At 39.1% G+C, this 24,321-nt stretch overlaps 1 protein-coding gene and 1 pseudogene across 1 annotated transcript; one reads left to right on the forward strand and one right to left on the reverse strand.

Annotated features, from left to right (window-relative positions):
• Nucleotides 1-2,362: 2,362 nt before the first annotated feature.
• On the forward strand, nt 2,363-10,914 carry RAD51AP2 (RAD51 associated protein 2). The gene is given in 3 exon segments (XM_036335561.1): nt 2,363-5,591; nt 5,926-6,009; nt 10,757-10,914. Coding segments are annotated over 3 exon segments (3,471 nt in total).
• A 4,855-nt stretch (nt 10,915-15,769) lies between these two features.
• LOC118669487 lies at nt 15,770-16,252 on the reverse strand (annotated as a pseudogene).
• Between the last annotated feature and the right edge of the window lie 8,069 nt (nt 16,253-24,321).

The raw sequence follows: 24,321 nt of genomic DNA on the forward strand, positions 1-24,321 counted from the left end.
CTACAAACAGCTGTGTAGCCAAACACTCAAACACCAAGTTACACACAAATCAGCCCAGGACCTCAGAGCTGTGGCGTGTTCACATAGAACAGTGATGGCGAACCTATGACACGCGAACTCATTGTTTTGGTGGATTTTTCTTTGTTAAATGGTATTTAAGTATATAAAATAAATATCAAAAATATAAGTCTTTGTTTTACTATGGCTGCAAATATCAAAAAATTTCTATATGTGACACGGCACCAGAGTTAAGTTAGGGTTTTTCAAAATGCTGGCACGCCCAGCTCAAAAGGTTCGCCGTCACTGACATAGAAAGCTTGGTCCTAATGTCCTGTTCGTGCACCAGTTTCGTCTGCCTTCGCGCTGCAGAGGACGGGCGGCATTGCATGGGGATGGAGTGCGGAATTGTGGAGACTCCGAGGTGAAAAAGGCAACGCAATCCTTTAAATTGACCGAAAGCGGAACGACCGGTCACTATGATGCGCACTGGCCACCAGGGGGCCGACCCTCTACGCAGGAGCTGCCCCCTAGTGGTCAGTGCGCTCCCACAGGGGGAGTGCGGCTCAGCCAGAAGCTGGCTCACGGCTGTCGAGCAAAGCGGCGGTGGTGGGGTCCCCAGCAGTCGGACATCCCCCAGGGGTCCCAGACTGCCAGAGGGCACGGGCTGGGCTGAGGGACCCCCCCTGAGTGCACGATTTTCATGCACCGGGCCTCCAGTTTAAGAAAAAGAGGGATCCTGCCCTCACCGGTTTGCTCAATGGTTAGAGCGTCGGCCTGGGGACTGAAAGGTCCTGGGTTCGATTCCGGTCAAGGGCATGTGCCTTGGTTGCTGGCACATCCCCAGTAGGGGGTGTGCAGGAGGCGGCTGATCGAGGTTTCTCTCTCGTGGATGTTTCTAACTCTCTATCCCTCTCCCTTCCTCTCTGTAAAAAATCAATAAAATATGTTAAAAAAAAGAAAGAAAAAGACGGATCCTCTGAGCCTCCGCTGCCTTCGTAGTGAGGGTGTTGATGAAGTGCTTCTACCGCAAGGCTTTCTCCACACGTGAGCAGACGTTTCTCTGGAGGAATTTAAAAGCTAACGTCCGTCCTAGCGGATGCCGGGAGATGGGACCGTGACGTTTATCCGACGGGAGGCGGGTGGGCGCTGCATTGCTGGGCGCAGTGTGTCAGCTCCATCCTGCGGGTACCCCGCCCCCCCTCCCCTCCTGAAGTGGGGGTTCCTGTTCCCCTCATTGTCATTCTTATTCCTGTTCTACCAGGGCCCCTGCGGCCTCCCGACTGCGAAACAGCCCTCCAGGGGACTGAGGTTTTGACTGCTGAACAGTGATGACGTGTTTCCTAATAAACACCAACGTAATAACAACAACACACATTTTGAAAATCACTCTGTGGCCACGGAACTGACAAAACTCAGCCATGAACTGGACATAATAAAGTATTTTAGGAGATTATTGAAGGAAAAGAAAAATAACCTTCATGAAACTTATCAGCCAGCGCTCTATTACTTCTGCTCACAAGAAATGGCGTAGCTGAAGCAAGGAATTTGTTGCTCTCGGTGACCTGACCCACAAGCTTGGGGGAAGGAGCCCCCCAGCAGGGGGAGAAACCTTTCTACAGCCTGAAAGGGAAGACCGAGCATGTTCTGGGTAATAATTTCCACACGCTTTGCCCGGATGTACTGTCCTTCCCTCACAACACACTTTCCTAGCGAAGTGGACACTCGACGTGAAGCGCCGCCGAGGCGATGAGCAGCTGTAAGGAGGCTTTTCCGGGCGCAGAGAGACTTGGCCCGCCGCTGGCACAGCTGCAGGGTTTGACTGGAAGGTCGCTCGCTCGGGAGCTGCCGCGGGGAAGCCATCCCTCCCCCCGCCTCCCCCCCCCCCCCCCCCAGGAAAACATGGAATTTGAGAAGTTGAAATGTCAAGCCGTCTCTGTTCACAAATTAGAAAAATAATGCAGATTCTGACAGAGGAAAGAAACGATTTAGAGCAGCTAAGGTCCTGGCTGGAGCAAGAGGCGCTAAAAATAGCCCACATAACGGCCAGGGCGGCTCTCGGCTCTCGGGGTGAGGGAGCGACACTGGGAGCGACACTGGGAGCTCTCGGCTTTGGGGTGGAGGAGAGCGTCCGGGGGGCGTGGTCTAGGCGGAGCGGCACTTAGAGGGGCGGGGCGGATAACCTGGAGCGTTGGAGGGGCGTGTTTGGGGCGGGACTTTCCATAAAGATAACACTGAGTCCAGGCCTTAAGGGGCGTGTCGGGGGCGTGGCCGGGGCTGCCCGGGATGGGGCGGAGCCTCTTCGCTTGGGCTGAAAGACTGGAGCTTGGCGGGAACCTCCCACAGATGCCCTCAGTTCTCTGTCATGTCGCTCACGCGCCTCACGCTGCCGGCTGCCGAGCTCAGGGAGCGGGCTGGTCCCCCGCCTCCTCCAGACCCTGATTCCCACCCCCCCACTAAGCTTCCTCCAGACCCTGATTCCCACCCCCCGACTAAGCGGCCCCGCCTCGGGGAGCCTGACGGGGCCTCTGAGGCGGGGTGGAGGCTGCCTCTGGTGCCTCGCCTGTCGGAGGTGGAGAAAAAATGGGCGCTGCCGCCCAGACCCTTCAGGGCGCTGCTCCTTTCCCCTGACGTGATTTTCACCAACTCCGGCGGGAAGCACACGGGACATGGGGGATGCCAAAACAGCCCATGCGAGATGAATGCTGGCTTGCAGTCCCCTCCCTCAGGAAGTTTGCATTCTGGTTCGAGGGCTTCCAGAAGGTTCTCTGGGGCAGGACTGTGTGACGGGGCGGCTGTCCGTGTGCCCCGCGGTGACGGATCCCACGCGGAGGGGGGGCAGCTTCAGCCCAACATGTCCCTACGCGACATACAAGGCCTTGCCAACGAGGCTGGAAAACGATATGCAGTCCCAGGGGGAGGCAAAAGGCAGGACGACAGTAGTGACAGGAAACGGACAGGAAATCTGTCGCGGGGCCTCACCTTTGACGAGGAACCGAAACCCACATCTCAGGAAGCTGAGGAGCGCCAAGCTGGCAGCGTCGCACAGCCCAATAAAAAGGAAAGTAACGTGGCGGCGTCCACGCTGAAAAGGCCCAGATCTCAGAACCAGCCCGGCAGGAGCATCGCCGAGCCCAGGGTTTGCAGAGAGAGCAGCGCAGGGCCTCTCCCCGAGGGCCCAGCGGACTCCAAGAGCACACTGTCCCCTTCAAAGCAAAGAGCAAAGAAAAAGGGCGACAAAAACGAGACCCATGTTACCGGTTTCACAAACATCGACTGGCCCCCAAATAGACCGACTGTTAAGAGGCGCAAGTTACTGGGCGACACAGACATGGTGGACGCAGGGGCTCTGTTTCCTGAACGCGGTGACAGCGGCGCCCGCTCAGCCAGCGAGCACAGGGTCTGCGTGAGGCGGGAGGACGCCATCAGCTTCCGGTGCGATCGCCGCAGGGGCGTCGAGTCTGCTGTAAGGGATCCTGGTGCGAATTTCACTCTGACACTGCACAGTGCAGCTTGGGAGGAGGCAGGAGCAAGCCTGGACGGTCACATAGCCACCGGATTCGGAAAACGTCAGCGCGGGAGCTATAGCATTAGACATATTTTGAGAAAAAATAGGGAAAACAGCTGGGTTATGCATAGTTACCAAACCAACTGTGAAAATATGAAGAAAACTGGAGAAAAGTGGAATTGGCTACAATCGTCGGATACAGCTCTTGTAAGCAAAGAAGATTGTTATGATATAAAAGCCATGAACACACGCGAAGAACAACCACAGCTTCTCATGATGGGGACACTGGGTAGCCAAAAAGCTTTAATAAATTTTTTTTGGTTCAGTGGTACAGGAGAAAGCGATAACAGGCTACAGTTGCCGTTGCAATATTATACTTCACAAAAAGACTGTGATTTAAGCAATATTTTGGTGAATTTCATTACAGAAAGGTTTTACTTCCATAAAAGCATTTCAGCAAAAGAAGCAGATAATAGTATTTTAGCCTGGCATGAAATTTTGAAGTGTCTAAAGCAAACTGATGTTCATAATCTAATAATTAGGAATATAAATGTCAATAGAAGGAATAACATTTTAAGCATATATTTGCAAACCGGTGTTTCAAAATCTCTACATATCATATTGAAAACCAACATAGCTTCTTTGCTCAATAACTTTGACTCTTTAACTGGAACTGAAAATGATTCTAAATTAGAAGAGGGGTGCATTTTCAAATGGATAATGTGTTTGAATTATCCAAAAAATATTATGGTGGAAAATCAGGTTGTATATCTAGGAAGGACTTTAACTGTTTCAATACCATTAGGAGATAATATGAAACCTATGTTAGAGGAGAAAAAGCTGTTTAAAACTGAACAAGTTTTCAAAGAGTTTAAGAAAAAACCCATCGATTCCTTTAGTACAACAATTAAAAATATCGTTTTAATGGACTTTGATGATAGGGATGAAATTAGTTACAAGAGTAAGACTTGTCCTGAACAAGTAGTGAATGTGAAAAATTGGGCTCAGTGTGGTACAAACACTGTGAAAATACATGTTAATTCTCTTCCTCAATTCATACAGAACAACTATGAACATATTAATGAAAACTTTTATGAAATAAATATGTATAATGAAAATGTAGCTACTGAAAGACAACAGGCGCATAATAAGATTAGTAGCTTTAATTGTAAGTGCATTGCTGAAGATATCCTCAATGTTAGGCAACAAGCCAAACCAGCAAGCCACTGCACAAAACGTGCTGAACAAACCAATCCCATGATTGTAACTCAAGTTCAAAATTTTGGGAGCTTGCTAAAAAGTGAAATTGAAGCAAAAAGACATGACTTAATTTTAATGGAGGAAGAAAATGTTATAGCCCAAAGTTTAACATACTGTCACCAAGTTCATAAAGATATTAAGATTGAAAAGGAAGAGAAAAATAGCTTTTATTCAATGGATGGCATTTTTTCTGTCCAACCAGTTTCCTTAATGAGTAGGAAAGTAAATGTGGAGGAGGCTAACTATGTTAATCAACATAATCTAGCTGACAAAAAGGAATGTGAGAGTATTTTGCAAGAAAGTGAGTTAGTTAATTTAAAGCATTTTTATCCAAAGAATGACTCTATAGAATGTGTTAAACATCAATTTGAAGCTGATCTGAGTGTAGGGAACAATGAATGTTTTCAGGATTTAACTGCCAAGTGTTTACCAACAGAAGTTGTGACAATAGCCAAAGATTTTGAGATGAAAAGTAAATTTGATTTAGTTCTTGAAGAACTTCGTATGTTTCACAAAATCAGTAAGGAAAATGAAATTCTAAGCACTCTTGAAACAAACAATGGGCAAGAAAATTACTTTAGAGAAAATAATGCTGTGGAGGCGGTAAAAACAAAGATAAAAAAAGATTTGAAAATAGGTACAGTCAACAAAATCTGTGAATCTTCTTTGCTCTGTGATGCTAAAGCAGGGCCTAATATGCATAAAAGACACCAAAGTTTATTTAACTGGGAATCGGTACCCAGAAGCAGAGAACAGGAAGTTCCTAATGCACATTCCTGTTTAAGAACATCAGAGGAAGAAGTACTCTATTCGACTTCTGAGGAAGGTACAAAATTAGTTTTAAAATGTTTTTTCTTATGATAGAAAAAAAATTGCAGCTTTCCCCCCCTGTGTTGGCCAAATATATAATTTTGACAAAAGGGAGATAAAGTGTAAGCAATGCTTATTGATGCACATTATTTTATATAAAGAACTGTTCCAACATTAAATATGTTGAACTTGAAGATAACAAGTGATAAAATTTTTTCAAGGAGCTTTGAAGCATTTTTCTAAATATTAGGAGCCAATGGGAGAAATATTTTTGAAAAAGTAATTTGTTTAGAATTCACATTTTATATAAAACTTACTTTTTACAGTAATATATTGATCTTTATTTTCAGATTGTGAGAAACCCTCACCCAAAAGACCTGCTTTTTCCTCTGATGAATTTAAGGAAGAAAGAATTAACTATATAGTGAAGGGAGGTAAGATTTTTGGTTATTTTCAAGAATACCTTCTAAGATAATTATTGCATTCTTGTATTTTTCAGTATAAGGAAAATGTACTTAAGTTGTTAGAAAAATAAATATAAAGATTTAGCACCTTTGTAAATATTAATAATGTACTGGAGCAAATTCTAATAGTTAAAAATTGGCTAAAGATTAAAATACCATTTTAGAATATTAGCTTTAGAATATTATTGGGAAATGTGCTCTTCAAAACTGTTTAATTATTTGCCAGGATGCATTGAAATAACTACGTAATAAGATAGAGGTAATACATATCTAATATACAATCTAATATATGTAACATTAATGGGCAAAACAAAAAAAGGCATTTAACTAAGTTGAATTTCCACTGATGAGATGTTGCTCACAGTTATATAATTATCATCAATGTTCTCTATTCTTTAATTATTATGAGGCTCTTTATGTAGACATTTTATTTAGTAATTAAAAATTTAGTACCATTTAGTGCCGGGGTCCAACCCCAGCAGGTCCAGGGGTTCCCAAAGGTGTGGACGGAGTCGGCGAAGAAGGAAGGACACGGAGACAGTGTTGAGTTGATCAGCAGCCTAGCCAGGATCTCTAGCCAGGATCTCCAGCCAAGTTCTGCTGTGGATCTCCAGCGAAGTTCTGGTTAGGATCTCCAGCCAGGTTCTGTGTCCATGTTCTCTTGCTAGGTTCTCCAGTCAGGTTCTCCAGGTTCTCCAGCCAGGTTCTGTGTCCATGTTCTCTTGCTAGGTTCCCCAGCCAGGTTCTGTCCAGGTTCTCCAGCCAGGTTCAGTCACCAGGTTCTAGTCAGGTTCTCTTGCAATTTCTGTAGTCAGGTTCAGTCCAGGATCTTTTGCCATGTTCTCTTGCTAGGTTCTGTCTCTAGGTTCTGAGGCCAGTTTCTGTCCAGGAACTTTTGCCATGTTCTCTCCAGCGAAGTTCTTCTGTCTCTAGAGAATGTTCTGTGTAGGTTCTGTGCCTAGGTTCCGTCTCTCCTGGTTCCGTATTCTAAGTTCTGTGTCTTGCTGTCTTATTACATCTGTATTTATACCAGTTGATTCAATCCTATCAATCTCTATTACAAAGGTTAGGGCGTTTCTTATCTCCATTCCAGGGAGTAAAGATTATGTAGCTTAAGCATGATTGTTCATAGTTAAAGTGATTAATTACCCACCTGGCACTAGTTAAGAGGTTTTATTCCCTCCCTAACTTCAGGGGAAAATCCCTACCTGGGGAAACAACCTTTCTCAGAGACCTTGGTTAAAACACATAGTGCCAAGAAGGTGAGCAAACATATTAAGAACAGTATGCCATATATGCCAGGTCCCTTGAAACAGCAAGTATGGACCGGCTCCCAGCAATTTAGATATATGAACATGATTTATGACTATGGAATTTAAATTTTGATTACTATTAAACAAAACTAATGAAAAGTTAAACTAGCCTCATCATTTGCCTAAAAGGTTTACAATATCAGAATAAAACACAGCAAGTCTAATATCTAGTCTAACTTATAATAGTACCAGTGGAATGAGACACAGGGGTAGGATTTACATTGGGTAATTGTTTTCTAAATGACTAAAACTTTATTTGGTAGAAACTGCTGGTATTACACAAGACCAGAGCTAGAAAGAGTAATGATGTAGGTGAAATATATTTACCAAAACATTCATCATTTCTCAAAACATTTTCCTGGCTTCTCATCAGTAGGATGCTGCTAGTGGAACCTTTATGCAGTCACTTCCATAATGCATCTTTTCCTTTTTCTAAGCTTGCAATAAAATAACCTTAAAAATTAATCCAAGTCCCGGAAGATAAAAAACCCACAGGTAGTTTCTTCTCCCATGAATGAAGAGAATAACTGAGGTAGCAATACTCTATGAAAATAAAAGCTGGTGGCAGAATTAGTCTGGAAAGGATAGGAGATGTTTCTTCTAGGACAGAAAGAAAGGAAGAACTTGGGTTAATTTTGAGATAGAATGGAGGAAGATTAGGGAACATACACCCATACTCTTCATCATTATAATTGTGATAATGAAATGGATGAAATGAAAGATTAAGTTATGTACAAAAATTAAAAAAAGAAATGTTACATTTGTTGGAAATATTTGAATCTATACTACTGTACTGTGTCTTTATAAGAAAAAGTGCCTCATTATTATAAAGTATGTGTGAGGTCAGCCAGAATTATTTAATATTGTGTTAGGATAGTTGTCTTGGATTTACTTACAAAGATTATCCCCAAGTGGGATAATCTTCCTGAGACTTGTTAAAAATCGATAGTGTAAAGGAATAGTTGAGAGACACTGGGAAGTGGGGATAAGACCTGTTTATACAGAGTGGTTTTAAAGGCATTAGGAAACTCCTGATTGTACTGAAATGTTTTTGATACTTACTCACTTGTCATCATGATGCCTCCAATTAAAATTTCTGCCACTTAAGTCTCCAGTAACATCCTGTAAACTCTTTGTGTCTTTCTTCTCTATCTGTGGAGAAGGCAAGTATTTTGGGATTATTTTGAGCATGTGTTATATGCCAGCCAGCCAGTGTGCCAGGTGCTTTAAATATCATTCAGCATCCATTCTCCCCTAATTTTAAATTCTATACAAACTAGAGGCCTGGTGCATGAAATTCGTGCATGGGTAGGGTCCCTAGGCCTAGCCAGTGATCAGGGCTGGCTGGGGCCTTCCTTTGTTCTGCACTGTCCCCTGGTGGTCAGCGCGTGTCATAGTGTGTGATTGAACTCCCAGTCTCCCAACTCCCCATCACTGAGGGGACACTTTGTATATTAGCCTTTTATATATATAGATGACCTGGGTATCTTTCTAAATGATTATTGTTCTGTTGTGGGGTAGGCATTATGATTCTGATTTTTAACAAGCACCTAGATGCTGCTAGTCTGTGGACTATATTCTGAGTTGCAAGGATTTAGAAAACAATCGAGTTAGTATTATTTTTAAAAGATGACTAATAAATTTCAGAAATTTTCTAAATACTAATTTTTAAAATGAACCATTTCTGGTAGTACGTTTGAATATTTAGAATTGTTAAATTATACAACGCAATACATTAATCCAGTATATAGCAATAATAAAAAGGGTCATAATTTATTTAATAAAAAGGTAGGAAGTCCAAGGTTACAAAAAAGCACATCCTTGCGACCACAACTTAATCACTGTTTAAGGGCATATGCTTTGCAAAAGGCCTACTGTTGATACAAATTGGTTTAGTGATTTCCCACCCATTGCAAAATTATCAGAAGTATCTGTCATATTAGAATATGAAAGGGGAAAGCTATACTTTGAAAAAGTAATCAAATAGACGAATCATAGCTTTGTTCTGAAATAAAAATCTCATAATGTAGAAGTATACTTAGCATAAATTGCTGACATTACTTAATTTATAACCAAATCTAGTGTATCAGGTATGATCCATCAATTTTGGTTTATTTGAACAATCCCTTTTTGTTTAAAAAATAATTTGGCAATATATTTTTTTAATTTTTTTATGAGTAACTAGCTATATTATGTTGTTTCCTCCCTTTTTACATATAGTTAAAATTTGCATTTTATTTCATTATCATTTACATAGGTACACACTTTCTGTTTGGTTAAACTTAGTAGAAATTATGTTGTTTACCTTTTGTCAGATTTGAAGTTATGTTGACTACACTATTTTTAGTATAATGTGCTTTTATATTAAGATCATACTAATTCATTAAAGCATGATGAAAGCTTGATAGATACATTTTTAGCTTTAAATATGTATCCTACTGTTTATTTTTAAAAATAAAGCACCTGAAATTTAGAGGTATTGTATTTTATTATCAAGGGTAGTTGATTCTGTTTGTCTGGTTAACTGATTTAATAACAGATATAGCTTCATGAAATGTTTTGAGCTGTTTTAAAAATAACATTTACATTCTATTTTTGATAATAATCTCTATTAGAAATCAAACATAATCATTAATGGAATAGTTTAGTTATTTAGCTTCTAATAAGAAAAAGTGACATGGTGTTTAGAGCTACTATCAGTGATGGCGAACCTTTTGAGCTCGGCGTGTCAGCATTTTGAAAAACCCTAACTTAACTCTGGTGCCGTGTCACATATAGAAATTTTTTGTTATTTGCAACCATAGTAAAACAAAGACTTATATTTTTGATATTTATTTTATATATTGGAATGCCATTTAACAAAGAAAAATCAACCAAAAAAATGAGTTCGCGTGTCACCTCTGACACGCATGTCATAGGTTTGCCATCACTACACTATATCAAGTGTAACTTTAAAATCTATATAGGCCCAGGTAGCTGAGCTGGTTAGTGTTGTCCTGATACACCAAGAAACACCAAGGTTGTGGGTTCCATCCCCAGTCAGGGCACATACAAGAATCAACCAATGAATGCATAAATAAGTGGAACAATAAATCAGTTTCTCTCACTCGAAAATCAATACTTAAAAAAAAATCTATGTTGTTTTTTTGTTAAGTCAAATTGCCTGACTGGAATGATGATTTTATTTAGTTTGTATTTTATATTGGCCAAGTTACTTAACTTTTGTGCTGAGGTTTCTACATTTTAAAAATGGAGATAGGATTAAGTAAGCTAATTCACTTAAAGCACTTAACTCAGTGAGTCAGTAAAGTTGCTAGTATGATTAAAAGTTATCAAAATTTTTTAATCTTAGAAACTATGAGTAATTTTTTCCCTTAAATACTTTTATTGTCTTATATTTTTAGGTAGTAATTTTTCACATGGAATTTCAAGAGTACTACCTCTTAAGACATGCAGTCGTCCAATCAGAGTTGGTTTGTCAAGAAAAGCCAAACTTAAGCAACTTCATCCCTATTTATAGTAAATATGTTATGAGGACTTAAAAGAAGATATTGGACTTTAAAATTTCATGACAACTATCAATCTTTTATTTATTTCTTTGGCTAAATGCTTTTCTTTCACCTTGGGGTTTGGGAGCTTTCTTTATTATGAAGTATGGAGAGGGTGCGTGTGTGTGCGTGTGTGTGTGTGAATTATATTTAAACATTATATAATATTGATATTTTTATGGCATTAACAATATACAGATTAAAAGTTTTTTTGATCTTATAAAACATGTCAACTTATTTTTCATAACATATGCATATATATAAAATGCTTTTGTGGAGAAGATTGGTAGCCTTTATAGGTTTCTCTAAAAGATCTGTGACTCTTAAAAAGGCAACAAACCTTATCTGCTTCTGTTTAAAAAGCCAGCATGCCTCTGCTTCATAGGTGTTCTGCATTTGAAGTGTAGTGGAATCTTTGCTGTTTACTAGATGTAATGTTTTCGTTCCTTACAAACAGGTGTGTGTGTGTGTGTGTGTGTGTGTGTGTGTGTGTGCAAAAGCTAACACTGAAATTTTGAAACAGCAACAGAATGAGTGAATTTTAATATTTGTTCACTGCTGGTGATTAAAAAAGGAAAATCTCCCCTATGAAATTATTGTGAACACTTTGCTTTGTGGTCACTTCAACATTTTGGGGGGTTGGGACAGGGAGGAAAAGTAACAATAGTCCACATGTCCCTGGCATCTCTTCAGAGCAATGTGAACAATTTAATGATCTTTTGTAAGAAATGTTTTATGATTTAAAAAATAAATTTAGTGAACTTACTTTCAGTGGTCATTTTTTAAAAAGATGGTTATTTTTCAAATGGCTGAATCCCCCAACCTGTCTTAAACTTAATACTGGCTTTTAATTTCAGCTCCTCTGTTGAAAATAAATGTATCTCTTCCTTGACTTAGGCAAAACCATCTTGGCAAATTTAGTTCAGTTCTAGTGATTTTTTAAAAAGTTTTTTTAAAATTGATTTTTAGAGAGAGAGGGAGAGAAAGGGAGAAACATTCATCAGCTGCCTTCTGCACAACCCCTGCCAGGGATCAAGCCTGCAAAACAGGCAGGTGTCTTGACCAAGAATCAAACCAGCAACCTTTTGATGCATGGGATGAACCCCAACCAACTAAGCCACACAGCCAAAGTCCAGGTTGGTTCTGGGTATTTGATGGTTTGAAAGTCCATTGGTTGGGAAGAAATTCCATCATACTCATTCATGCTTTAAGCTGGGGATTTTGTTTGTTTTTGCAAATGCTTGTACCTACTTTGCAATAGTTTTCTATGTTAGTGATTGTGAAGAACCAAAGTGTGGAGCAGTACTAAAAATTAAGTAATGGTATAAGTATATACCAGAAGTCTGATGATAGCAATTTTTATTGATCAGAATAATATTTGGTTATGGAAGTGACTGATATTAAAAAAAATTCTGATTATTTATTACTAGATAATTTCTCACACATATGTTTTTCCATTGTATGCAAATTGAAAAAAGGATGTACCATTTTTGTTGTTGTTGTGTGTTGGATTATGTAGGAAATGTTTGTGTAAATTTTTGAAAAAGGATGAAAAAATTTCTGTGGATGCTTTGTGTAGCATCTTGACATTTGTATTAATAATTTAAAGTTCACTTCCAAATAAAACTCCCATAATGTTAGAAAAGAAAGGTAATGGATCATTGTTTTAATTCACTTCCCTTATTTTTCAAGTGAAAAAAAATAGAGGTGCAAAGAGGATGGTTGAGTTTTTCAAAATCACAAAGTTGGTCAGGGTTGGGATAGAGGAATCTCCTCCATAGCATTCTTTCCCACCTTTCTCTGCATTCACTTTCTATTTCCACCTCCAGAGTTTATCTCTGGCCCAAGAGCAGAATTGTGATCTTTAGTTAATACCTACTATTAAGTTATTCACTCATAGAATAAATGTATTTTAATACTCCTACTGTTGTGTTAGGCTCAGTGATAGAATACAGAAGTCCTTGCCTCAAGGAGCTTACTTGAGATTGGAAAAGAAATGTCAGATATACATAATTTAAGAGCAACCATCAGTAGAATAATATTTTTGAAAACACTAGACAGAGAAATAAAATGGGCTGCTTAGCAAAAACTAAGGAAAAAAGGAAGCAGCAAGAAAACACAAAAAACGGAAAGTGTATAATGACAGAAGGAAGACTAAATGTATTAACAAAGTAAGTCTGATTATCCTATTACAAGCCAAGATTCTGAGACACACTAAAAACCATCTCAAATTCAGCTCTATTTATTGATTTCCATGCCCTACCATGTAGTCTTTAACTTCATTATCCTACTCTAATTTCTTATTCTTCTCGCAGAACTCTTCAGTTTTTCACACACTATATAATGTATGCCTTACAAGGATGCAAGTCCTTGGAGGTAGGATTCTTTACCGCCTGCCCCCCCCCACCCCCCAATATATCCCAAGTGCCTTGGATAGTACCTGCCCCTACTAAGTACCCATGCAATATTATTTGAATGAGTGAATGAATAAATTTCTGTACCTGCTCATCATAGCTATGTCTTTTTGATCTTTGATCTTTCTTTATAAAAATTTTGGGAAGTATTATACCTCTCCCAATGCAAAACTTGTTCCTGCTAGTGTCATTACTCAAGTACCCCTTCCCCCAGGACCTTCTTCCTTAACATACAGACACACACAGAAACATCACCTCCCCCTTCCTGCCTAGTTCTGTGAGTTTTTGTTTCTGGAATTGGAAAATTGGAGGATAGGAGGAAGGTAACATTTTAGCTTTTAAGTTTTTGTGTCTTTGTAGCCAGGTTTGCAGAGGTTGCATTGGGGCTGTGGTGGAATACATTTTAAATTGGAACCCATTCTCCCCTCCACTTTGTTCTTTTTATCCTTGTTCTTAAAATGTAAAAGTTGAGTGTGTTCAGATCAGAATAAAAATATTCAGACAATGAAAAGCCACTTCAAAAAATACTTGCTTTTATTCAACCTTAGAATAAATCTTGGGTGTTACTTCAGTTTAAAATAGCAAGCTTTTGAATGTGTAACAGTAAGCTGGAGAAGAAAAGCAGAACCTTATATTACACTAAATTAAAAAGTTATGTTATAGTCAGTACATTAAGTATGTAGACCTCTGAGGTAATATTACCTGTTTAATCTTATTTAGTTAAGCAAAATGGGAAAAAAATCTAGTGACTCATAATTCTTTCTACATAGCAAACATCCTTTTAAAGCAGTGGTTCTCAACCTTCCTAATGCTGCAACCCTTTAATACAGTTTCTCATGTTGTGGTGACCCCCAATTTCATTGTTACAAATTGAACATAATTAAAGCATAGTGATTAATCACAAAAACAATATGTAATTATATATGTGTTTTCCGATGGTCTTAGGGGACCCCTGTGAAAGGGTCGTTCGACCCCCAAAGGGGTCGAAACCCACAGGTTGAGAAACGCTGTTTTAAAGGAACCTATCCATTGAATGGTTTGGACCTGTCTAACTTATGAGAAACTCTCTATTAAATTTACTCACATTCTGTATCAATAATAAAGAATGAACCAGCCCTAACCGGTTTGGCAACAGTGGATAGAGCATCAGCCTGTGGACTCAAGGGTCCCAGGTTCGATTCCGGTCAAGGGCATGTACCTTGGTTGCGGGCATATCCTCAGTGGGGAGTGTGCAGGAGGCAGGTGATCGATGTTTCTGGCTCTCTATCCTTCTCCCTTCCTCTCTGTAAAAAAACCAATAAAATATATTTTAAAAAAAAAGAATGAACCATAACAATGTTATTTGGACTTTCTAAAGTCGGTTATGAACACAATCCTATGGATGTGACCTATTTTTCCCATCTCGGAGAGAAAAAAGATGTTTCAGTAGCGTTAAGGTTTGTAATTTGGGGACTTGAGGAATGGAGTAGAGATCATTTTATTTTCATGAGACTAAAATTAAAGATAATATCCATGAAATGTCTAGCTCAGCTCCTGGTATACAGCAAGCATATAATTACTAATATCTGTTATTATTACTTTAAAAGGAGCTTTTTCACCCCTTTTAGGGTTATATAAAAATATACTAATAGTTTCCTGTGTAAGGGATCCTACCTACAAAGGATGGGCTGAAAAATAGTTACCTTTATGTTTTTAAGTCTATTACATGTTTTGAATATTTATTTTTCAGAACACTTTATTAATTCATAATTCAAATATTATATGTTTGGGTCAATCTATATTCACATGTATAATGTACTATGTCAGGTCCAATGGCAGTTCTTTTATTATAAATAATTTTTAAAAATGATACAGCTGTTTTTATTACAGTATACAAATTTTGTTACATAATACCAATTTACCATTTTAGCAATTTTTAGGTATACAGTTCAGTGGCATTAAGTACATTCACACTGTTGAATATAGCACTTTTGAACGTCACTTTATTTAAAATAACATGTTTTGCTCTAAACATGTTATTTTAAATAAAGTTTTTCCTTTTTTAAAAGTTTTATTTTATTTTAAATTTATCTTTATTGTTGAAAGTATTATAGTTCTTTCACTTGGGGCTTGTTTCTTTTGGCTGACTCTTTGGGTTTGTTTCTAAGTATTAGGTAGATCTGCTATGACTCCCAGCCTTGGTGGGTGTCATGCAGTGGATGACCTGTGAGATCCAGTGGTGCAGTCTCCCTGATCACCAGACCTAGTTCTAATAATTATCCTTGTGCACTCCGTGTGTGCCCTCCCGTTACAATTGAGTCTTTTGGGTTTTTTTTGTCAGAAACACAAACTGGTTTATTATCTAGACAGCTGATATTAAATATAATGGAATTCTTCTGCCAAAGTATAGTTTATCAATTTGATTCATCAACTTTTGATGCTTAAAAAATGTTCACCGGAATAAAATTTAACAATTAAATGTTAGTTCATGTCTTTTATTAACCCAAATACAATTACTTGTCTTCTGGTTTGTTGAAACACTTGCCACAATAATGTCTGTCAAAGTGGCTGGCCATAAACACTCCAGCACCACATTCATCTGAAAGCACTCCCGAAAAAGGTGACTGGTTTTGCCATTCTCATCCACTTTGTAGTATTTCAGGACAGCCAGCTTAACCTTCTTTCTCTGATGCTTATTCTCCTTGGGAGTGGTGTAAGACTTCTTCTATCTTTTCTTAGCACCACCATGAAGTCTCAACACAAGATGAAGAGTGGACTCCTTTTGAATGCTGTAGTCAGACAAAGTATGTCCGTCTTCCAATTGCTTGCCAGCAAAGATCAATCTTTGCTGATCAGGAGGAATTCCTTCCTTATCCTGGATCTTGGCTTTTACTAGTATATTTTCTATCGTATCAGAGGGTTCAACCTTGAGAGTGAGGGTTTTCATGAAAATCAGCATCCCGCAGATTGCAGATCGGTAAGACAATTGCTATTGGCTCATTCTTTTGTGGGCTCATCCCAGTGAAACTCAACCCCCAACACAGTGTGCAGTCTGCTGTGCAGTTACTTATCACAGAAAGTTGAATTCTCTGCAAATTTTGGAGCCTGTGTATATACTACTTCTGGAGCTTGTTGGATCCTGCTCTTGTTTGAAGCTGGCCATTGGGTTTATTGGTTTTGAGCCTCTTTGGAGTGTCTCTGGTACAGGCCGATGTCAGGTGCTGTTTGTGACTGGCCCTGGTTAGAGCTATCAGCAACACATAGCTTGTAGCTCCCTCTGCTAGGGCTAGAAGCAAATGGGAAGGACCAAATTGTGCACCAAGGTCTGTTTTTTCTTGCTCAGGGCCCAGAGGCAGGTAAGACAAAAACTCAAAACAATAGATCTGCCTCTGCCTGCAGGCAGATTGTTAGTCTCAATCACTTAATGAGCCCCAGGCTGTAGAGCTCAATGGAGTATTTACTCCTCAGGGTGGGGAAAAAGGGTTTCCAAGGGGCGGGGCAGTCCCCCCCCCCCCCCCCGCCCCCGGCAAAAGTTGCCTGAATGGGGAAGCTCCGCCTGAGAAAGATGGTTTCTCGTGTATGGAGGAATGACTCAGCGCATGGGTCCACAAGGTGGTCCTCTGTGTTCTCTCCCCACCAAGCTGCCCACCCCAGACTCGCCTCACCCAGCTCTAGTCCACTCTGTCCTCCCACTGCTGGAGCCCAAGGTAAGTGGCTGCAAACAAAATCTAGTGTGTTGGCTCCATAAGAGGGTGTCTGCATATCTAGCTGTCTGTCTCTGCTGGACAGAACCCCTGGTGCTGTTCACAGCCAGATGTGATGTAGGCACCTTTTCCAAGTTCTGGTGCCTTGGGCTGGGGAGCCCTCCAGGTCTGGGGTTTAGATTCCAGACTTCTCAGGGGGAAATTCCCACAATTGAGATAATCCTCTGGAGCTTCAGCTGCTGCCTTTGGAGCGTGGCTCCTCTGCTCTCCTCTTCGATGAGGTCTCCTCTGTATGTCCTTGGTTGTAAGGGTTCTCTCCAGCTAGTCTTCAGCTGGTTTTTCAGGATGATTTTTCTATATTTTTGTTGTAATTCCAGTTTGGTCCTGGGAAAATGTCAGCATAGCTTCCACTTAATCCACTGCTATTTTCCTCCAGTCACTCAGTTTTTCCTTTTTTTTTTTTTTTAAAGAGTGACATCATAAAAAAAGAGCAGGTGCTTTTTTATTTGTTGAATAAATGAGTATACTCTTTTTTCAATGCCACCAGCCTCCATCTCCTTTTCTCTGGACCACGTTGCACATTCCCAAAAGAGACTTTGAAACAGAAACACACTTTACTTTCTGCTATAGGTGAGGCAGTAAGGATTGACTAAGCTCTTAAAAACACCTAGTGAGTAGAAGCCAAAGATGCTGCTAAACACTCTACAGTGTGCAAGACAGCCACCCCCATTCCCAAAAGAGAATCTGACCCTAAGTTTCAGAAATATGAAGGTTGAGGAACCCTGACTTAGGAAAATGACTTCACCTTTCTATACTTAATTTCTTCATCTACAAAATGGAAATAACCATGTCTACTTATGAGATTATTGTGCAACCAAAATTAGTTAGCAATACAAACAGAGTGATCCATTAGTAGAAACTACATATATGGTAGTTATTAATATTAAATAATATTAGAGCTGGAAGTTTTTCGAGAGCATGTTGAGCCACTGTCTTGTATCATGCACCTGTTCTGTACCATTTCAAATGCACCTGGCTTTCCCTTTACTCCAGTAACTGCTAAGCAGCAGTTCTCAACCCTTTGGGTGTCGAACGACCCTTTCACAGGGGTGGCCTAATACATCCTGCATATCAGATATTTACATTACGATTCATAACAGTAGCAAAATTACAGTTATGAAGTAGCAACAAAAATAATTTTATGGTTGGGGGTCACCACAACATGAGGAACTGTATTAAAGGGTCGCGGCATTAGGAAGGTTGAGAACCGCTGTGCTAAGGGGAATACTTCTGTGCAGGCTTTGAACTCCTTCACTTCCCTGCAACCTGAGACCACTTTGTTTCAGGCTTCCATACACACCTCTCATTTCCTGACCAAGGCTTCTCTGACAACTCTGGGTGGACACCGGTGGGACCCTGAGCCGAACGCATGCAATAGTACAACCATGCCTGACTGATAGGCCTTGAGTTGATGAATACATTCTTCCTTCCACCTTTTGTCCCTCAGTGGACTGCTCTAACACTGCCCATGTCATGAAGCTTCCAGAAGGTTCTGAGCACCAGTAGCTCAAAATAGTGGCCAACTGGACACCATACAGATCATCCTATTGACTTCTTCTCCTTTCCTGTTTCATTACTCTTATCCTTCATTTCTGCTCTCTGCGATCATTTCCCAAATACACTTCACATGTAGGCATTTTTCCTAGATTCTGCTTTCAAAATTCTGGTAGTGACACATCTCATCCAAGCGAATAGGAAAATAGGCTCAGAAAGATGAGAAAATGGAGGTTCAAAAAGGCCACACAGTATGAAAGCCAAGGCTAGAACAAAACGTCTTGATACTTTTTCAATCCTCTGTCACCACACCATAATTTCTCTCCACATTATAGTTTGACTCAGCTCATGAATGCTATTTATGTGATAACTTTTGGTTATTATTAGGGACTGTTAAAATATGACAAGGAGGCATATGCTAATAAAATATGTGGGTTTCTAGAATGCCAGCAAAAACTGTTTATATCATGGTTAAAAAAATTATTTAAAGTATTTTATGTATTCTACCATCTGGAATGTCTACAAAAGTATAAAATTATATCTCAAGGTTACATGATCCTTAAATATCTATAATAATAAAAGGGTAATATGCTAATTAGACTGGACGTCCTGCCAGATGTTCTTCCTTCCGGACAAAGCCACAGTGGGCAGGAGCCACGGCAGAGGCCCCCGGCTGCGGCAGTGGTGGTGGTGGTGGTGGGTGGGGGCTGGGGCCAAGGCCCTTGCATGAATTTCATGCATCAGGCCTCTAGTAATTATACATATAACTGTACCTCTATAAGGTTTGCATAACAAAAAGTATTGTTAAAAACTTTCACCAAATTTCTGTTATTCAATATTGTACAAAATCTGCAGATCATTTTAGTACATGAAATAGTCATTGCCTCTGAGAAAACTGAATTCACACCTAATAGTGCTCAAAACTGTTGGTCAAACATGTTATAAAAAGAGGATTTAGAGGTAGTTCTTAAGGCATCTCTAATAAATATGACAAATTAACAATAAGCAGAAATACACTGCCACTTTATGTGGTATTTCCTTGGCCTGTCTAGTAATACATACTCCAGAAAATAGAAAGAGCATGGTGTTCTTCTGCATAGACAGATCTGTCACAATCTAGTTTGCAATTGCTCTTAATGAATTGTAAACTCATGCCAAGTGGGAGTTGAAGCATTAATCCATGTTAGTATTTGTGAAAATGCATGTGAACACAGTGAGTGAGTCATCCTAGAGTCTGGATTACCTTGTCCAAGAACAAAAATAGCATGGTTTCTGCATCTGTGAGCTCAAACACAGCATTAAGCCACAGTTTACCCACCTCAGAAAAAAATGGACTTGTTCAAGTGGTGCTGGATCAGGGCTTTTTTTTTTTTTTTTTTTTTTTTTTTTTTTAAATCAAAGTGGTGGTTTTGTTCTAAGAGGAAAAGAGGTAGTTTTGCAGACAGACCATAGGATAACCAGTTCTGGTGGATGGGGACTGGACTGTTATGTTAGAAAGTATTCATGTCTTCCACAGAAACAGCCGAAAGAGAAGCAATTAATTATTTTTTGAACAGGTGTAGAAAGGTTTTGCAAATCCAAGATTACATCTCAGGAAAGCTTAAGCAATACCATTGGCTGGGATGAAACTTGCCTCAAAAAAGAGATTTTCTTGGTGGGACTGGCCCACCAATTATCTCTAGTCTACTTGTCTTTAAGGCCCATTTAATATGTGACAAAGGATTGTGTGTCTTTTTATTTTATTTTATATATTTTAGAGAGAGAGGAAGGGAGAAAGATAGAAACATCGATGAGAGAGAAGCATCATCGATTGGCTACCGCCTGCATGCCCATACTGAGGATGGAGCCTGCAACCCAGGCATGTGCCCTGATCAGGAATCAAACTGCTGACCTCTTGGTTCTTGGGTCGATGCTCAACCACTGAGCCGGCTGGGCTTATGTGTCTTGTTAAATAACTTGGACTTAAGAATACTGGCTAGACAAAGGCAGTAATAAAACCCAGAATGACTTCAGATATTTATTTTACCAACAAGCAGGAGTTAGAAAAAACTGCTGGCAGGAAAGACTATTTTAATGCTATTGACATAATACAATACCAAGATAATGGAAGATTTCACTTAAGTGTAAGTGAGAGTGGTGAGCACACATTCAATTTGGGAGCAAGAGGAAATTTCTTCACCTGTTGATTGAAGGAAATAACAGACTTTCACATGCCTATTTTGTATAAGTTCTTTCCAGCATTGTTTGCTTTTCCTCAGATACATGTTATGCTTTTAACACTTATTAGCATTCATTCATTCAGTCAGCATTCACTCAGATATTTATGAAGCATCAAGCATGTGCTAGCGTCTATACACAGCAAGAGAAAATAAATATAAGATTGCATGAAAACTGTACTGAGTGTGGTAGCACAAATTTTGATTATCGCTTTAGAGGTGGTTATAATCTGTCAGAGGAGTCTAAACTCTATAGGACAGTGATGGTGAACCTTTTGAGCTCGGCGTGTCAGCATTTTGAAAAACCCTAACTTAACTCTGGTGCCGTGTCACATATAGAAATTTTTTGATATTTGCAACCATAGGAAAACAAAGACTTATATTTTTTATATGTATTCTATATATTTAAATGCCATTTAACAAAGAAAAATCAACCAAAAAAATGTGTCCGCGTGTCACCTCTGACCCGCGTTTCATAGGTTCGCCATCACTGCTATAGGATGAATTTACTTTTTTGCTTCATAAAAAATAAGCTTTAAATAAAAAGACAAGAGATATATATTCTATTTTTGCCACAACATTTCTGAGTATTCTTAGATAAGTCACTCTTCCAGCTGTTAATTTCCAAATTTGTAAAATAATGAACTTGCAACTTCAAAATGTTATGAGCTGCTCAATGTCATTAGTTTTTAGAGAAATGCAAATCCAAACCACAAAGATATATCATTTCACACCCTGTAGAATGGCTATAATAAATAAGACAGACAATAATAAATGTTAGTGAGCGTGTGGAAAATATGAACCCTCAAACATTGCTGGTGGGAATGTAAAATAGTACAGTCACTTTGGCAGGTTCTTAAAAAGTTGAACTTAAGACTACCATATAATCCAGCCATCCCACTCTAGGTATTTACTCAAGAGAAGCAAAAGCATATGTGTACAAAAAGACTTGTGAGTGAAAGTTTATGGCATTTTTCCTAAGGCCAGAAACTGGAAACAGCCTCAGTGTCTATCAAGCTGTCATGGGTAGACAAAATGTAGTGGATTTACATCATTGAAAACTTTTAGCAATAAAAAGGAACAAACTCCTGACATATGCTACTTCATGAATGAACCTCTAGAAACGTTATGCAAAGTGAAAGCATTGAGACACAAAAGACTATATATTGTATGATTCCATTTATGTGACATGTCCAAAAAAAAAAAAAAGGCAAATTTATAAAGACAGAAAATAGATTAGTGGTTGCTTGGACCTAGGGGGAGGGTAAGAGTTTAAATAGGAATGAGGGATCTTACTGGGGAGGGTGGGAGGGTGTGACTTTGTAGAGTCAAATGGGTTAATTTTATGATTTGTAAAATGTACCTCAGTAAAGTTGTTTGAAATAAGCTCTAAGAAATAGGGGATGGCTTCTGATTCCAATATTCTTTGAAAGACATGCAGATAAAGAAAATGGCTGGAGTCAGCACATTTTCTGAATGAGATTTCCTTCAGTGCTTCTCATATTGTGATTTAATCTGTTTTGCCTCAGACTTTAATACTTCAGATCCATCACGTATATGCCCGGGGGGCCACCACGTTTTCCCAGATGGGTAAAAAGGTTCTGAGATATAGTAGTTAGCTTGTAGTCTATGGGGATGGCTCTACCATGAGCATGAGCTTCAAGTCATCCTAAAGGTGGCTGCTTGAATAGTGAAGGAAATGCAAACATACAGAGTTAACACCTGCAGAGCCAACCAGGAATTTGTGCAAAGTATCTTTAGATGTTGTTTTCTGTAAACTAACTCACCATTCATAGATATGTTTTCATTTTTATTTTGTTTGCCAGCCATATTTTTCTTTTAAAGTTTTTTTTTTTTATTTCTCTTAATTCACTAAAAGAATAACATGTTAACCCTTCTTTTCTAAGGATTTTTAATTTACATTATAAATCAGGAAGTGAGATAACTTAGAAATGGAGCTCTAGCCAGTTTGGGTTCCTGGTTCCATTCTGGTCAAGGGCACATACCTTGGTTGCAGACTCATCCATGGCCCTGGCCAGGGGCATGCAGTAGGCAACCAATCAAATTGTCTCTCTTACATTGATATTTCTCTCTCTCTCCCTCTCTCTTCCACTTTCTCTAAAATTCAATGGAAAAATATCCTCAGCAAGGATTAGCAACAACAACAAAAAGAAATGGAGAAGAAAATCAGTGAATAATGATATTAGAAACATCTAGGCCAGCGGTTCTCAACCTGTGGGTCGTGACCCCTTTGGGGGCCAAACAACCCTTTCACAGGGGTCGCCTAAGACCATTGGAAAACACATATATAATTACATATTGTTTTTGTGATTAATCGCTATGCTTTAATTATGTTCAATTTGTATCAATGAAATTGGGGGTCACTACAACATGAGGAACTGTATTAAAGGGTCGTGGCATTAGGAAGGTTGAGAACCACTGATCTAGGCAAATAGAAGAGTGATTTCGATTAAGCATAACCAATGGACACAAGACACTGGAGGGTAGGGGAGGCTGGGGGAAGGTCAAGGGGGAAAGAAAGGAGACATATGTACTCCTCTTTGTAATACTTTAAGCAATAAAACAAAATTTAAAAAAATCATATTAAAAAATTGGGTGAAATAAATTGGAACTAAAGAATTAATGGTAAAGGAGACATATGTAATACTCTTTGTAATACCTTAAGCAAGAAAACAATTAAAAAAAGAATTAACAGTAAATTTGGAATTAATGAGTGAGTGAGTGAGCAAAAAAGTGGATATCACCTGTATTTAAAAAAAAAGCAAATACTTTTCAGTTAGTCAGACTTTGGATTTTGAATCTTGGTCATTCAATGACTTGGGCAAGACACTTAACCTTATTGAACCTTAGTTGTATTCAGGTCAAAGATTATTGGGTTTAATGAGATATTGGATATAAAATATCTGGCACTGTGCCTGGTACCATGTAATTCCCAATAAATAATGCTAACCTTCCACCATTCCTTCCAGTTTTTCTTTCCTCTTTGCATAGCAGCATAACTGCTGATTTTCCACATTAAAGTTCAGTTAGTCAAATGCCGAAAAATTTGATTCACGAAGTCAGATAGAATTTACTTTCTATATATATACCCTGGTGCCTGGATGTCTTTTCATATTTGATCTGAGTAAAGACCGAATTCCATCTGGAGTTTATAAAACATCTTTCACTTGTCATTTTCAAACAGATTTTTTCCGCATGTGTCTACTAGATGATTTGAAAGCTGTAAGGAGGAATAAAATTGTGTGAAAGAATTCCAAGGTGGTATATGTAGGTTTCTCTACTGTAACAAACATTTTTTTTAATTATTAAAATCACCAAAGTTTCTAATCAAAATTACCAAATAGATTTTCCATAAAATAGACATTGCATGATTTTTATTAATATATTCAATTTTCTCACTGTTACCAATGGAATAAACCCAAAGCTCCATCATTGATTTCTATTTCATCTTTATCATATATATTTTTCAACTTTATTATTTGCCAATTGCACTTTATATTCTCATCTAAATCTCTTAACTTCTCATTACCCCT

The sequence above is a fragment of the Myotis myotis genome, unplaced genomic scaffold, assembly GCF_014108235.1.
Source record: "Myotis myotis isolate mMyoMyo1 unplaced genomic scaffold, mMyoMyo1.p scaffold_m19_p_14, whole genome shotgun sequence".
NCBI lineage: Eukaryota > Metazoa > Chordata > Mammalia > Chiroptera > Vespertilionidae > Myotis > Myotis myotis.